Source organism: Aplysia californica, unplaced genomic scaffold (assembly GCF_000002075.1).
Source record: "Aplysia californica isolate F4 #8 unplaced genomic scaffold, AplCal3.0 scaffold00003, whole genome shotgun sequence".
Lineage (NCBI taxonomy): Eukaryota > Metazoa > Mollusca > Gastropoda > Aplysiida > Aplysiidae > Aplysia > Aplysia californica.
The window spans coordinates 2,297,868-2,310,974 of NW_004797273.1; the positions used below are offsets into that span (position 1 = coordinate 2,297,868).

At 38.8% G+C, this 13,107-nt stretch overlaps 2 protein-coding genes across 3 annotated transcripts; one reads left to right on the plus strand and one right to left on the minus strand.

Annotated features, from left to right (window-relative positions):
• Positions 1-788: 788 nt before the first annotated feature.
• On the plus strand, positions 789-4,690 carry LOC101863066 (cilia- and flagella-associated protein 251). The gene is made up of 3 exons (XM_005089116.3): positions 789-900; positions 1,985-2,125; positions 4,143-4,690. The coding sequence occupies exons 1-3, from the start codon at positions 819-821 to the stop codon at positions 4,385-4,387; spliced, it is 468 nt and encodes a 155-aa protein (XP_005089173.1). The 5' UTR covers positions 789-818; the 3' UTR covers positions 4,388-4,690.
• Positions 4,691-9,605: 4,915 nt separating this feature from the next.
• On the minus strand, positions 9,606-12,761 carry LOC106011104 (synaptic vesicle 2-related protein). 2 transcript variants are annotated; one of them, XM_013079510.2, is made up of 5 exons: positions 12,656-12,761; positions 12,183-12,264; positions 11,432-11,521; positions 10,767-10,880; positions 9,606-9,752 (listed from the first exon to the last, which is right to left on the minus strand). In XM_013079510.2, the coding sequence occupies exons 1-5, from the start codon at positions 12,751-12,753 to the stop codon at positions 9,726-9,728; spliced, it is 411 nt and encodes a 136-aa protein (XP_012934964.1). In that variant the 5' UTR covers positions 12,754-12,761; the 3' UTR covers positions 9,606-9,725. The 2 variants fall into 2 exon arrangements, with proteins under 2 accessions (XP_012934964.1, XP_035824303.1); XM_035968410.1 differs by lacking the exon at positions 9,606-9,752 and having other exon boundaries at positions 10,719-10,880.
• Between the last annotated feature and the right edge of the window lie 346 nt (positions 12,762-13,107).

The following is a 13,107-nucleotide window of genomic DNA, read 5'->3' on the forward strand; positions in this document are numbered from 1 at the left end:
TTTTCTAGCGCACCCCTTTCCCTAAACCTTATTGAGACTCATGATGCCACATGTCCAGAATCACACATTATCCAGTAAAATCTCAGTGTAAATTTCAAATGACAGTTGCCATAAAGGCCAGCGGTGAAATGAGCCTCTTCTTCTTCTTCTTCTTCTTCTTAACCCTCTCGATTCTGAGTTCAAAGAAACCGACACTCGTAGCTCAAGAAGATCGATACACTGAGGACCTTTTTACAAGTCTGTAGAATCACGTTTCGTCTATCTAATAATAATAATGATGAAGATCATTTCTATATCGCCCACTCCCGTGTGAACACAGCTCTAGGCGCTTTAAATAAATGCATATACGAACAATATTCACGCACGCAAACACACACACACACACACTCACACACACACATACACACACGCACACACACACACACACACACACACACACTCCAAACACACACACTCATGCATACATTACATGCACATATGTGCACATACATGCACGCCAAATACAAGCACGCACACACACACACACACACACACACACACACAGACTCACACACACACACACACACATACATCTACTTGCTTATCACGCGCGCACGCTTACACATCATTACGAAATAAGCACGTACAAATACATAATAAAATAATATACACAATGCAATTCACAATATACATAAATGGATACATAGTCATTTACTTAACATTTTACTGAACATGAATCTACTGACATAAAAATGATATCATTTACTTTCATTCCATGATTTCAATGTGACTGACCTGTACTTATAAATGCGCTTGGCTATTCTGAACAGATTGAGGACATGCTCAATGAAATCAAGTACAACGAGTACGTGAATCTTGGCCAGTATCAGGAGGATATTGACCTCGGGAGCTTCATAAAGTGTAAGTTGTTCCTGGATATTATTTCTACTCATGGTCAAATAGTGGTGTAGTTTGTGAATAGTACTTTATCTTATTTTTCTCAGTTCACTCACTTACAAGAGGAATAATAGTTAGAAATAGAAACATCTTAACCCTATCCGTACGCCTGAGGTCATTTTGTACCCCCAGGGCTGTATTCTTCACATTTTAGAGTACTTCTAGTACAAAGATCTCTTTGAAACTTCCAGTACTTCTCAAAAAATCATTTTCACCGACTGCTATGCAAAGCGTACGGATCATATTAACGAGTAAATTTCCTCTTTGGAAAGTGGTGGCACAGGGTTTCCCACGTCGTATGGATACGATAGTAAAACACGGCATATGGATAGGGTTAACAGAATGTTTGAGCACCTAGCATGCTCCCTCTCGCACTGCATGTTCTCCAGGGAACTGAGATTGAAACTTAAAATTAATGAATATTTTGACCAAAGGATTTGTTGTGGTACTGAAATAGCTTACAATGAGAAGGGGTGCACAACTACAAAGTGCTGTCAAAACTGTTCAAGACAGCCACCCACTGTTGAGGAGAAAAGTGGTTGTCTAAGGCAAATGGCTGTTTTGGTCAGTGTCATTGTGATATTGGGGAGAAAAAAAAACAAGGGGGGGAGTGGGAAATGGTGGTTTGTACAAGTGATTGTCTTGGATGGTTGATCATTTTAGTAGGTTCGACTGTATATCTTTGGATTTGAAATTGTACAGAATGAACTATTCTTTGTGTTATCAAGTCTTGGATGGTTGGTCATTTTAGTAGGTTCAACTGTATATCTTTGGATTTGAAATTGTACAGAATGAACTATTCTTTGTGTTATCATTGTCCCTAGCATGCATAACTTAAAATTTGCAATAGTGCTAAACTGTTCTTTTTTAAAAATTGTCCCAGTGTACATAACTTTAAATTTAAAATAGCACTGAACTGTTCTTTATTTTATGTTGACCCACTGAACATAACTTTTTAAAGTTTTAAAATGTTTTATGTTGACTCAGTATACATAACTTTACATTTAAAATAGCACTGAACTGTTCTTCGTTTTATTTTTATTCTCAGTGTACATCAACCATAGGCCTGCCTTTGGGTTGAGTCCTGAGAAGCTTCTGTGGGCCTTCCAGACATTGGCAGAGTCCCCAGAGCTGGGCAAAGGTGGCTACATAGAGAGAGGAGACATGCTGGACTTGTTGCAGAAGAAAGGTGCGGATGAGTTGATTTAACTAGCAAAAGAGGGTTTTTAAGGCCGCTCTTTTGGTATTTGTCAGAGTTATCGTTTTCTCTTTGTTTGTTGGTTGTGGTGTGTGTGAGTATGTGTGTGTGTGTGTGTTTGTGTGTGTGCATATGTTTGTGTGTGTGTGTGTGTGAGTGTGTGTGTGTGTGTGTGTGTGCATATATATATGTTTATTTTGAGCTGGGATTTGCGTTATACAAATGCTATCTATTATGATTATTATTATTATTATAATAATAATTATTATTATTATTATTATTATTATTATATGTGTGTGGCCATCAGGTTTGGACAATGGAGTCAGTTGTTGCAGTTGTTCTGTCTCTGTTGCAGGTATCCACAATCCCGAGAAGAGTGCTTCTCGCCAGGATCACCCACTCCTTTGGGTGACATATGATTGTGAGGCAATCCAGCCTCCCGTTGTCCTCCTCAAATAATTGCTGTTCCCTTTTTTCATTTGCTGAGTGCCTCTGAAGCCAGTGTGCCAGGTCTTGATCTTTTTCCTCAAACACAAAGCACAACTGTTCCTCAGTTGACCCGATTTTAATAGGTCCACAGCATGTGGTGATGACCAGACCTTAGTCTGGCAAGAAGGGACTGGTGGCTACGAGTTTCTGTCTCTATCTCTACCCTATTGTTCTCTCATGCCTTATGGTTGCTTGTGTGACTCTATATAGCACAGCCACCGCTGTATAATGTGGGGTACTCTGGGCTTGGGGAAGTCATAGCTTCCTTCACAACTTTGACTGCCTGTTTATTCAGGGAATGTTATTGTGGCCTTGGATCCTCTTGATATTTTTTTGAAAATCATACCCAATCTTTTTTTACGTATTCAGTTCTTTTGTTTTGTTTTATATTTTGTTTCATTTCTTTACATCTCTTCCCATGTCGTCTCTTTATCAAGTGTTTGTGTGTGTGCTATGAGGCTGTATGCCTCTTGACCTGGGTTGACCCTGATAGGCACGGTCAAAGCATCCCACCAATTTTGAGTTTGACTTAGGAGAAGCACATCCACAAAATAACAGTCATTTAGCACAGGGAAGAAGCAAGACAGATAGATAGAAACTGCAGATGGGAAGAAAAGAAGTAGTACCTACGAGTGGTGCCCTCCAAGCACCTGCATCCTCCTCCTATACGATCTAAATGTGAGATGTTCTGACAAAATGAGTTACTTCTCACGATCCATGAATTTAGATATCAGCTGAAAAACTACGCCAGAGCCAAATTTGTACATTTTCAATGGCTACCTTTTTTTCAAGGATAACATGTCTTTTATTATTTATTCATACTTATAAATGGGGACTCTCATGGCCTAGAGGTTAAGGTGTTCGCCTCTCCTTCAAAGGTCCCAGGTTCGAATTCAGGTTGCAATGGAAACATTTTCTTCCCTAAAATTGTCTCCTTTCCCCTCCTTTTCTGCTCTCTAGCAATGTTCTGTCGTCTGCTTTCATCTCCACTTTCTGCCCCCACCCCCTCACCTCCTTTACCTCCTCCTCTGGGCTCCTGATTCTTTCTGCAGTCTTTCTGCTGCTTCACCTTGGCTCCTTCTTACTGCTGTCTTTCAGCCATACCCCTGACTTTGTGGTAGAAAGATCTACACCTAGCCTTCTCAGACAAGGGCGAAAAATTTCAAATGTCCTGTGTGCAAGTTGTGCACCTTGAACCCTTGGTGGTCCAAAATCGATAAGAGGAGGCCTCGGCCGCCACCCAGGCAAAATTCAAAATTTCTTTCCAACTGAAAATGTTTGGTGTGTCCCATGCACTCATATGACCTTATGCAGTTGCAAGTGCAGTAAAACCAGGGGGAAAAAAATACTTATTAATTGCACAAACTTCACCTATAAATTTGACATCTATTTCCGAAGGGCTAAAATCCGAGAGCTAACTCATTTTGTCAGCACTACTGATGAATTGTGTTGATTTGGAAAACTCTATTTGAAAGCCATCTTAACCTCATCTTGTTTCCCTCGACATTGTTCTGTACAGGAGAACACATGACGGAGTACGAACTGGCTGAGCACCTGACTACACTTCTCGGCTTCAACCGCGAGGGCGGCAGTTGTGAACAGGAGCCGTTTGATGCTGATTCGGCTGGAAGCTACATTGCTGAGAACCTGCCCTTCGACCTGAATGCTGAGGTCTTCATCAACGAGATTTTGGGATTCTCAATGACGGTGGACCCACCTGCTGCAGATGACACAAAGGATGTGATCAAATCAGAGGCGCCTTAGAAATGTATTTTCTATGGGTTTTTGAGGGGTTGGGTTTCTTCCTTCTTCAAATTCAAGGCAAGACTAAAACATGGAGACTTTTTAAATTTCTGAAATAGAATATATAGACTACGAAGTTGCAAACTTGTGCATCACAGAATGAGTCTATGGCGTATCGGTGACAAAACACACAGTTTCCTTCTCTGTACAGCCATCAATTGTTTCACTGCTATGGAAAAATATTTTTCTTGTTTATGAGTGGAATGTCGTCTTGCCTTGTGCTTCCCACATAGATAAATAAAAATCATGAACTCTTTTGTCTTATGATTTTTTGTTTTGGTATTTGTTTAACCCGTGGGTTAACCATACAAGGTCACTCAAGAGGCGGGACTTATGAATTTTACGTCCTACAATAACAAGACCAAACCAAATGGGTTGGGAGCCTTGAAAATTTCAGAATAATCCTAGTGTTAAAATCCCATTTCAAGGTTTGAACCAGGGCCGTCTGCAACACAGTTCAGTACGATACCAACAGAGATATCGGTACTCTGTTGGTGAGGGGGGTCTAAATCTAGTTTTTTTTTATCAGTAGCTCAGATGCAGGGGTCCTGTAGGCTTGTGGGCCAGGATACGTTGGGTTAAAGTTAAAGATAAAATAAATCTGACTGAGACAAATATCTGTTATTTTGCTGTCCCCTCAACTACAGATCCAAAATGCTTCACTTTTCTTTTGTATATCTTGGTGGGTTGTTCTTTTTTCTAGTACTATTACATAAATTTAAAAAAGGTCAAAAGTCTTTTTTTTTATTTTGAGTTTTAAAAAATTATGTTTTAGAGGATAAAGTATCTTGTTTGTTCATTTGTTTGTTTGTTTGAGTAAAGAGAAGCACATCGACACAATAATGGTAATTTAGTGCTGGGAAATAGCAAGACAGACAGACAGACAGAAATAATAAGAGGAAAAGCAAAGAAGTGGGACCTACCTGTGACGCCCTGCAATCACCCAGGACAAGGTCTCTTTATATTTGCATTGTGTAACACAAAGGCTACATATAATGTGTGATTGACGTAAACTGGCATTTGCAGAGATCCTGACTTCTTATATCAAAGAGTCTACATAACAAGAGGGGGCACTTCTCTCTTTGAGCCAATTAAAAAAGTGTCCTCAAAATTCGGTGGCGCCCTCTTCGCAAAAGCGCACCTTTAGCGAACAGAGTTATCCTACTTGAGTTTAAAAAATCAAAGTGAAACTAGCAAGTTTTTGAATGAATTTCGGAAGAACGCTTTTTTAAAATGGTTACGCTGACAAAAAACCTCTTCCGGAGGAAAGGGTGATGGTTTTCTTCGTTTAATTTGACTTTAGAATGAAAGGCGAGAGGTCATTAAAATTTTTAAAAACTAAAACTCCGCACTGAACGTACCCGAACTGCTGATGAACAGCAGTCGATCTGCGCACGCAAGGAGGTGCTATTCCTATTCTTCTTCTGGAAAAACGAAAGAGAGCTTCAAAACAGACTGCAGCGCCATCTGAAGCAAAGAGCATACTTCCTGCGGACACTTTTTTGGCTGAGTGGCCCATCTTGTAATTCACTATCTTTGTTAAGGATTCTCTTGTCAATTCTTCAGGGAATTGCCTTCTCTTGTAGTAAAGATAAATAAGTAAAAGAGCAACCAGTTCAAGCATTAGTTTTGGATGAAATTATGTTCATATACATTCCCAAGATTGGGTGCCTTTTCCTTTATTTCTTTTTGTTAATATTACTTTCGTTCCCTCTGTTTGTCTCACTGTTTATTCAACTGCATTTCCCCTCGATACCACGTGGTATAAGAGGACAGAAAAACTAATAGTGAGTAAGTTTATTTCTACAGTACTTTATAGACAGTGCAACGTTTAAATATATCAGAGATCAGTGTCCAAGAATATTTTAATGAATTGTTTGACTTGTGAATATGAGAAATGTCCTTTGAGTCTCAACTTTGAAATGTATCTGTGATATTATTTAACTTTTAAGTGTACATTGCTTTCATTACTTTGCAAAAATATCTATAAGTGACAGCATTCAATCAAGTTCTCATGTGTTTTCCGATAAACCACACTGTTGTGTGATAAATGCCTATTTGTATTAACATGGCCTTGCATTGTTTGTTACCTTGTATATATACATTGAGAATTGTACAAAATTTTTCAAAATAAATGATTAGTACATACACAACCTGTTTCTGACGCTTTTGCTTACTAAATGTGAGGATTGTGGTGAAACCAGGTGCTTGTCAAAATAATAAATTTCTATCGAATTTTTGTTTTTTGGCTCAACACCTTTTATGTCTGCATATAAAAACACATTTCTGTGTGTATTTGACTGAAAAACGTTGATTAAAGGCACAACATGTGCAACTTTTCAGTTTTTAAGGACTCTCAAGCAATTTAATTTAACTAACTTTGGTGGCCATACAAATTTTACCGCTAAAATCAGGCGATCCCTTCAAGCACCAATATTTCGACCACTATTCAAGATAGATGGGTATTATTTTCATTGAAAGCAAGGCCAATGAATAAGCTTTTAGGCAATATCAATAGGTCCACAAGCCAAAACATTGACAAACGCCCTATTCTACTGTGTCGTGACACAAATGTACAGTTTTGTCTATGAAGCCCACAGTTGTACACTAGCCTTGAGAGGCTATGGAAATTGGAAATCAACTCTGTCACTATAATCCCCAGAGGTTAAGGAAACATCATTTTGGAGTTTTGCATTAACCTCTGAATAGACTAACTAACAATTAAGTTAAATGCTTCATTGCTTTGGAAAAACTGGTTTTAACAAAATGTGCTTTTTGTTAAAGATCAAAAGAAAGAAAGAAGGATGAAAAGAAAATTGAAATGGCAAGCAACAGATGCTTGTTTATTCATCTTTTATAAATGTTTGGGGGGTTTTTAGTTTGAGTAGAGAGAAGCACATCGACACCGTAATGATCATTCAGTGCTGAGGGAAAATGTAAGACAGAAAAAAAACAGAAGGAAAGAGGAGAAGTTGGAAAAACAAATGGTGCCCTCCAATCACTGGCTTTTAAATCTGGTGTACAAAAATACTTTGCAACATAGAAAAAAGGGAAATGGAAAACAGACTTGAAACCTTGAACCTGTTTTAGTATTATTGTATCATACACAAGACGCTTGCATCCAGCCAGTAGTAAATAGCAAAGCTCTTGGTCCCCGTCAGGATATCACATGGAAGATGAAAATATTTCTGGATTTTTTTCACTTTATTTTTCCACTTTCACAAGCCAGGTAGAGCTGTAGTTTATAAACTTGAACTGGGTAAGGATTTGTTCAGCTTTTCCTAGCGTATGAGCTTCTCTGAATCTATATATATACATAAAGTGTCCTGGAATGGACCTTTAAAGTTCTCTGTCTTAAAAAATGAAAGGGGCCTATATACTTGTGCTAAGTATGGTTTAAATTAGAGAACAAAATACACAAACACTCACAGAATTTTGAATCAGTATTAACCTCACTTAGACAAAAAGCAGTCGAGAGAAAGCATATTATAATCATCTTTAATAACAAAACAGCAACGAGGGTTACATACGTATGGTAAAGTTATCAACAAGAGTAGGCCTATAGAAAGTCATGTTCATTCAAATAAGAACTGTAACGTCGACTTTATTCTTCCAACTGAAAATTTGAATATCATACATGTATTATGCAGTTGTGTATATAAAATTATCAGTAAGGTTGTAGAATACTATTATTAACTAAAATCTTTGGCATTCACCAAAACAACCTCAAACATCTTTTTAACCAGCATGTGCCCAAGCAAACACACACCCAGGCGCACACGCACGCACACATACACACACACAAACACACACACACACACACACACACACACACACTAGCACACACTAACAAAAATACACACACATACATCTATTATAGGCCTACGCCGTTATCATATTGTCTTTGCCTGTAGGGAACATTGGCTCAGTAAGTAAAACAATGAAAAATCATTTTTTTAAATAACAATAATACATGTAGTTGCATTTATATTATAGTGCTTAACTACGCTCTATCGCATTATCTGTGCACTTTACATCAACTGTTACAACAGCAGACCCGCCTAGACAAGAAAACTCAGAAACATGTTGGCTTTCCGAGAAGCATACATTGCAAGCCGCGGATTAGACACACTCAAACACTAACAAACTGACAAGATCTTTCGCTGTCTATAGCCGGGTACACATTTTTTCCCACCTAAGTGAAGTGAGGAAAATTCGTGTAAAGTGTCTTTCCCAAGGACAAAACGTCGGGCCCCTGACCGATTCGAACCCATGACGTTACGGTAGCGAATCCGAAAGCTATAATACAAGAAATTTATCGCTTGATTAATTGTTGTAGACATTGTGAGTGTTTACTTTTACTCTGCTATTACATTGGCATCAAATACAGCATAGCAGTGTATTGTGGACATTCCGGGTTCGAATCCCTAGTGGATTGTTCTAGAACTCGGGAGATATAAGGCTCTCCAAGTATGCAACTTGGCTTGGTCCTATCAGAGATGCATGTTAAATCGAAGACCCAGTTTCCTAAATAACTTACCTGTGATTGAAAGGGGCGTTAAGTCAATAGTTATATGACACACAACATACCATAGGCTACGCAACATGCTTTGTGTTCGTCACTTTAGAATTCTGAATCATCTAAGATGTGTCATTGTGCTGTGTTTTGCTTAAGGTTTGTGAAAAATTACATATTATAATTCGTTCTGAAGTTTCCAAAGATCACCATACCTTTGGCACATCACCCCCTGGTGTCATTAATGAGAAACAAAGGACATGGACAATAAAGACTTAACATATTCTCTTATCTCATCTTGTCTTATCTTATCTTATCTTATCTTTCTGTTCAACTTAGAATGGCGAATTTCAGTGGTTGGTTGGCGGGTGCTTTGGTGTGGATTGCTCAGATCCTTTTTTTCCCATCAAACATATCGTCCTTATCGCTCCTCCTCCTTCGTATATTTGTTACTCTCTTGTAACGCCTATCTTCGGCACTCATATGACCCCGTTATGTTGAAAGTGCTGAAAAACTATTACTAAACTAAAAACAGGCGGTTTTTATATAATGATCACGCCCAAAATCACGCCCAAATTTGAATTTCTGATAAAGTGCCTTCGAAAAAATTGTTGCATGTTTTCTGTACACTCCTAGTACGCCTAATATCTTGTTGTTGTTGTTGTTGTTGTTGTTGTTGCTGCTGCTGCTGCTGCTGCTGCTGTTGTTGTTGTTGTTAACGTTTAAAACATTGACAGTGTCGTAGTCGTCAATATGGCAAGGAACTTAGGAGTTTTGCTTGCATTAGTCAGACTGTTCTTCCAAGGTATCCTGAAAGTTAAAAAAAAGAAAAAGTGGGTAATATGTAGATTTGGCTACTTTCTATATCATTTCTGTTCTAGACAAGATAGTAGTTTGGCAAAGAGGCTAACTAGCTCCTTTGTCACATTTATTTTAGCTAAGCAAGTGACGTGGATTTAGGGGCTGCGGTGGGCGGAAGGGGTGTACAAATACTTTTGTGTTTTCTTTAATTGTTTACCTAGTTAAGCACACACATGCACGCATGCGCGTCCTTATATAGCGCCTCCCCCCCCCCCCCCCCCCCCCCACACACACACACAGGCATATATCAGAACAAAACCAAAAGCAAGAAAACACCTAACAAGCACTCTTTAACTGATTAAACGGGAACTGTCTGGAGTAGTCCAAGAAAGCTTTCCAACATTGCCTCTGAAGAGCATCCAAACTTAAGCCTACATAAATGCACCATATTCGAGTTCTTCAGTGGAACACCGATAGCTGAGCGGTTACCTCACTGGGTTATGATGCAGATGGCCCTTGTTCGAATCCCTAAAGGCCTGTTATTGAATATTAGTTGTTTGAGAAGCTTTCAACTCTCCCAGTCTACTTTAGTCAATCATATAGGAGATGAAGATTGCATTTGATTGGTTTTAAGCACAAGGGGTCTATCCCGAAAAATGGCGTTTTGAGAAAATCGAAGGAAAAGTTTTTGTCCCTTGTTCAGTATCTTTAAAAGACAAGGAGTTTTCTATACAACCAAACAAATATACACACCAACGAAACCAAACTTCTCCTATAGGTAGGGCCATGCCAACTTTTGGTATAGGGGAAGATTACGGGAAACCCCCAAAAACTGGGTTAGCCCGTTGTCCTTAAAAGCAACCATTTGAAGATCCCATAAATTTCCAATGATTTTATAGTGTTGAAATGAGCTTTTAACCTTCTATTTAGTAGGCTTTTTACCAGCATATTATTTTACTATATGACTTCTTAGAATTCGAGTTGTGGTCATGATAGTAAAATACTAATAGTAATATACCTTACCGTCATCTTTCTCTTTGCGGTTTCTATAGGCAACAGGACAACAGCTATGCACCCAATAAATCCAAGTACGGCATAGGTCGTGATAGGGATGTACGCAGATGTTCTGATCATCATCTGGCAGATAGAAAAATGCAGCAACACATTTAAAAACGAGTGTGCTGACTGTGTGTCAGATAGGCCTGCTACCCCCTCCCCAAAAAAGAAGAAAATCAATTAATTGATTAAAAATTACAAATACAAACAACAACTAAGAACAATTTTTTTTAAAACACCCAAAAAGTATACTCACAAACACCATCACCACTAGATTCTATCACCATCCGTCGCACTAATACAATCACTTTCAACATTTCATAGAAAAAGAACACATGGAAACAATGAAGTTTAACATTGGTAAATAACTGAACTGGTGCACTATTTGTAGCCTTTACCTGTTTGGTCCCCACGTTCAGGCTGTATGTACCAACCATCAGTCAATCCGTCTTACAAACACAAGAGAGTCAGGATACAAGAGCAACGGTAGACCATGCAAAACTTAAAACTTGGCTTGATAGCGTTAAAGAGGTCCTCCAAAAGCATAAGTTGTCAAGAACAGAAGCCCACACATCTAGCCCTTGAACAAAGATAGCAATTATTATTATAGCTCTTACTTAAGATGAGCTAACCTGAGCAATGAACGGCGTGATGATCACTCCGACACGAGTCATGCTGGTGTTCCATCCAATGCCGATAGCCCGCACAGAGGTAGGATACACCTGGAGCAAGAAAAAAAAGGATGGGGGAGTAAACGAGGGGGGGGGGGGAGTATGGCAGGGTTTTTATTTCAGTTTGAAGCTCTATCAGGCACAAAAGCAATGCTTCCTGTATGCTTGTATATTGCTTATACAATAAGCATTGGGCATACTGCTTTTCTGGACATTGGACTATTGGTTGTGGAATGTGTGGGTATAGAAAAAAATAAAGCAAGAAGGAATAAGGAAACTGCAGTCAACAAAAATAAACTCGTTCAAAGACGAGAAATGTAACAAAATCAAAACGGTTAAAATATAATATATTGGTAAACAAGGAATAAAGAGAGAATACAATGCGAAAAAGCATGAAAATTTGGCATGGTTAATATCTTTTTAAAACTTCTACGTTTTCACTTTTCTGGATCTTCTATAACAACCAAGCCCATAGCATCGTAGTTTTGGATAGAAAACGCTTCAAACAATATTTAATTTTATTTGATGGAACTAGAACTTTGCTTCGTGTCAGACGTAAAATGCCACCCACTCACTCACAAAATCCCTTCTTTATCACAGCAACATAATAATGTGCACTCTAATGGTGTGTTCTACAGTGAACAAGAATAACGACAGAGTGCACAAGCTTGGATTATTAAAATTAAAAGATAAGTCTACAGCAATAACTCACCTCAGTGGTATATACGAAGGCTCCTTGAGAGGCCCCGTTGCTCATTCCGCGGGCAACGAACAACAGCACGACCAGAGCATTCCTGGAATAAGATTATGTGACATTGTATGCCGATATCTCAGTTGGTGAGATATTTCACTTTCGAGAATAACTTTTTTCTCAAGGTGGGATGGGAGTAGTGGGTTTTGTTGTTTTTGTTGTTGTTGTTGTTGTTGTTGTTGTTGTTGTTGTTTTGGTTTGGGTATTGGTGGGTTTTTTTGGGTGGGGTAGTGTTTTATTTTCGTTTTGTTGGGGGAGCCAAAAATTTGGGTGAGGGGGGACACTTAGGGATACTACTTATTCTTTAAAAAAATCAAAGTAGAGGACCATGAAACGAAACAGTGATATTTCTTAGTAAAGTTTTAATGGATGATTAATTCTTTTAAAATTTAAAACAAAGTTACAAGTTAGTTGGAGAGCCAGAACTGACTCACCTGGGCATGCAGATGTTGCACAACAACATGGCGATTGTGTAGCCCAACAGCAGTATGGCCAGGGTTGTCTTGCGTCGGAGTTTGGCCATCAACACCATGGACAAGAGAATACCTGTTTTTGTTTTAGTAGAGGTTTTAAGGTGCTCGCAACTGCACAAGATCATATGAGCGTCAAGGGGTGGATGTCAAAAGAAAAGTCCTTAGAGGGAATCAGGCTTACTCTGCTCACCTCTCTAGCACACAGTCTGCTTTGACTATCAAGGCACCCCAGAAATAGCGGGTCACAAGAGTGTGACAGACATACAAAAGAAGTAGAGAAAAAATGACGATAGTAAAGATTACGAAAGAAAAAGCAGCAGTTTCCTGTTGCAGTTCAGACACAATTATGAGCATGACAGTGTTGAATGTCCCATTTACAGTTCTACTGTGCATAAGAACAAGTTAATGCCCCC

Excerpts from the sequence above, each read along its gene's own strand:
- LOC101863066 (XM_005089116.3), top strand. The coding sequence starts at position 819 with ATGCTCAATGAAATCAAGTACAACGAGTACGTGAATCTTGGCCAGTAT. Across the intron at positions 901-1,984 it reads CCTCGGGAGCTTCATAAAGT|TGTACATCAACCATAGGCCT; the intron begins GTAAGTTGTTCC and ends TTTTATTCTCAG. Across the intron at positions 2,126-4,142 it reads GGACTTGTTGCAGAAGAAAG|GAGAACACATGACGGAGTAC; the intron begins GTGCGGATGAGT and ends TGTTCTGTACAG.
- LOC106011104 (XM_035968410.1), bottom strand. The coding sequence starts at position 12,753 with ATGGTGTTGATGGCCAAACTCCGACGCAAGACAACCCTGGCCATACTG. Across the intron at positions 11,522-12,182 it reads CCTTCGTATATACCACTGAG|GTGTATCCTACCTCTGTGCG; the intron begins GTGAGTTATTGC and ends TTCTTGCTCCAG. Across the intron at positions 10,881-11,431 it reads TCACGCCGTTCATTGCTCAG|ATGATGATCAGAACATCTGC; the intron begins GTTAGCTCATCT and ends TCTATCTGCCAG.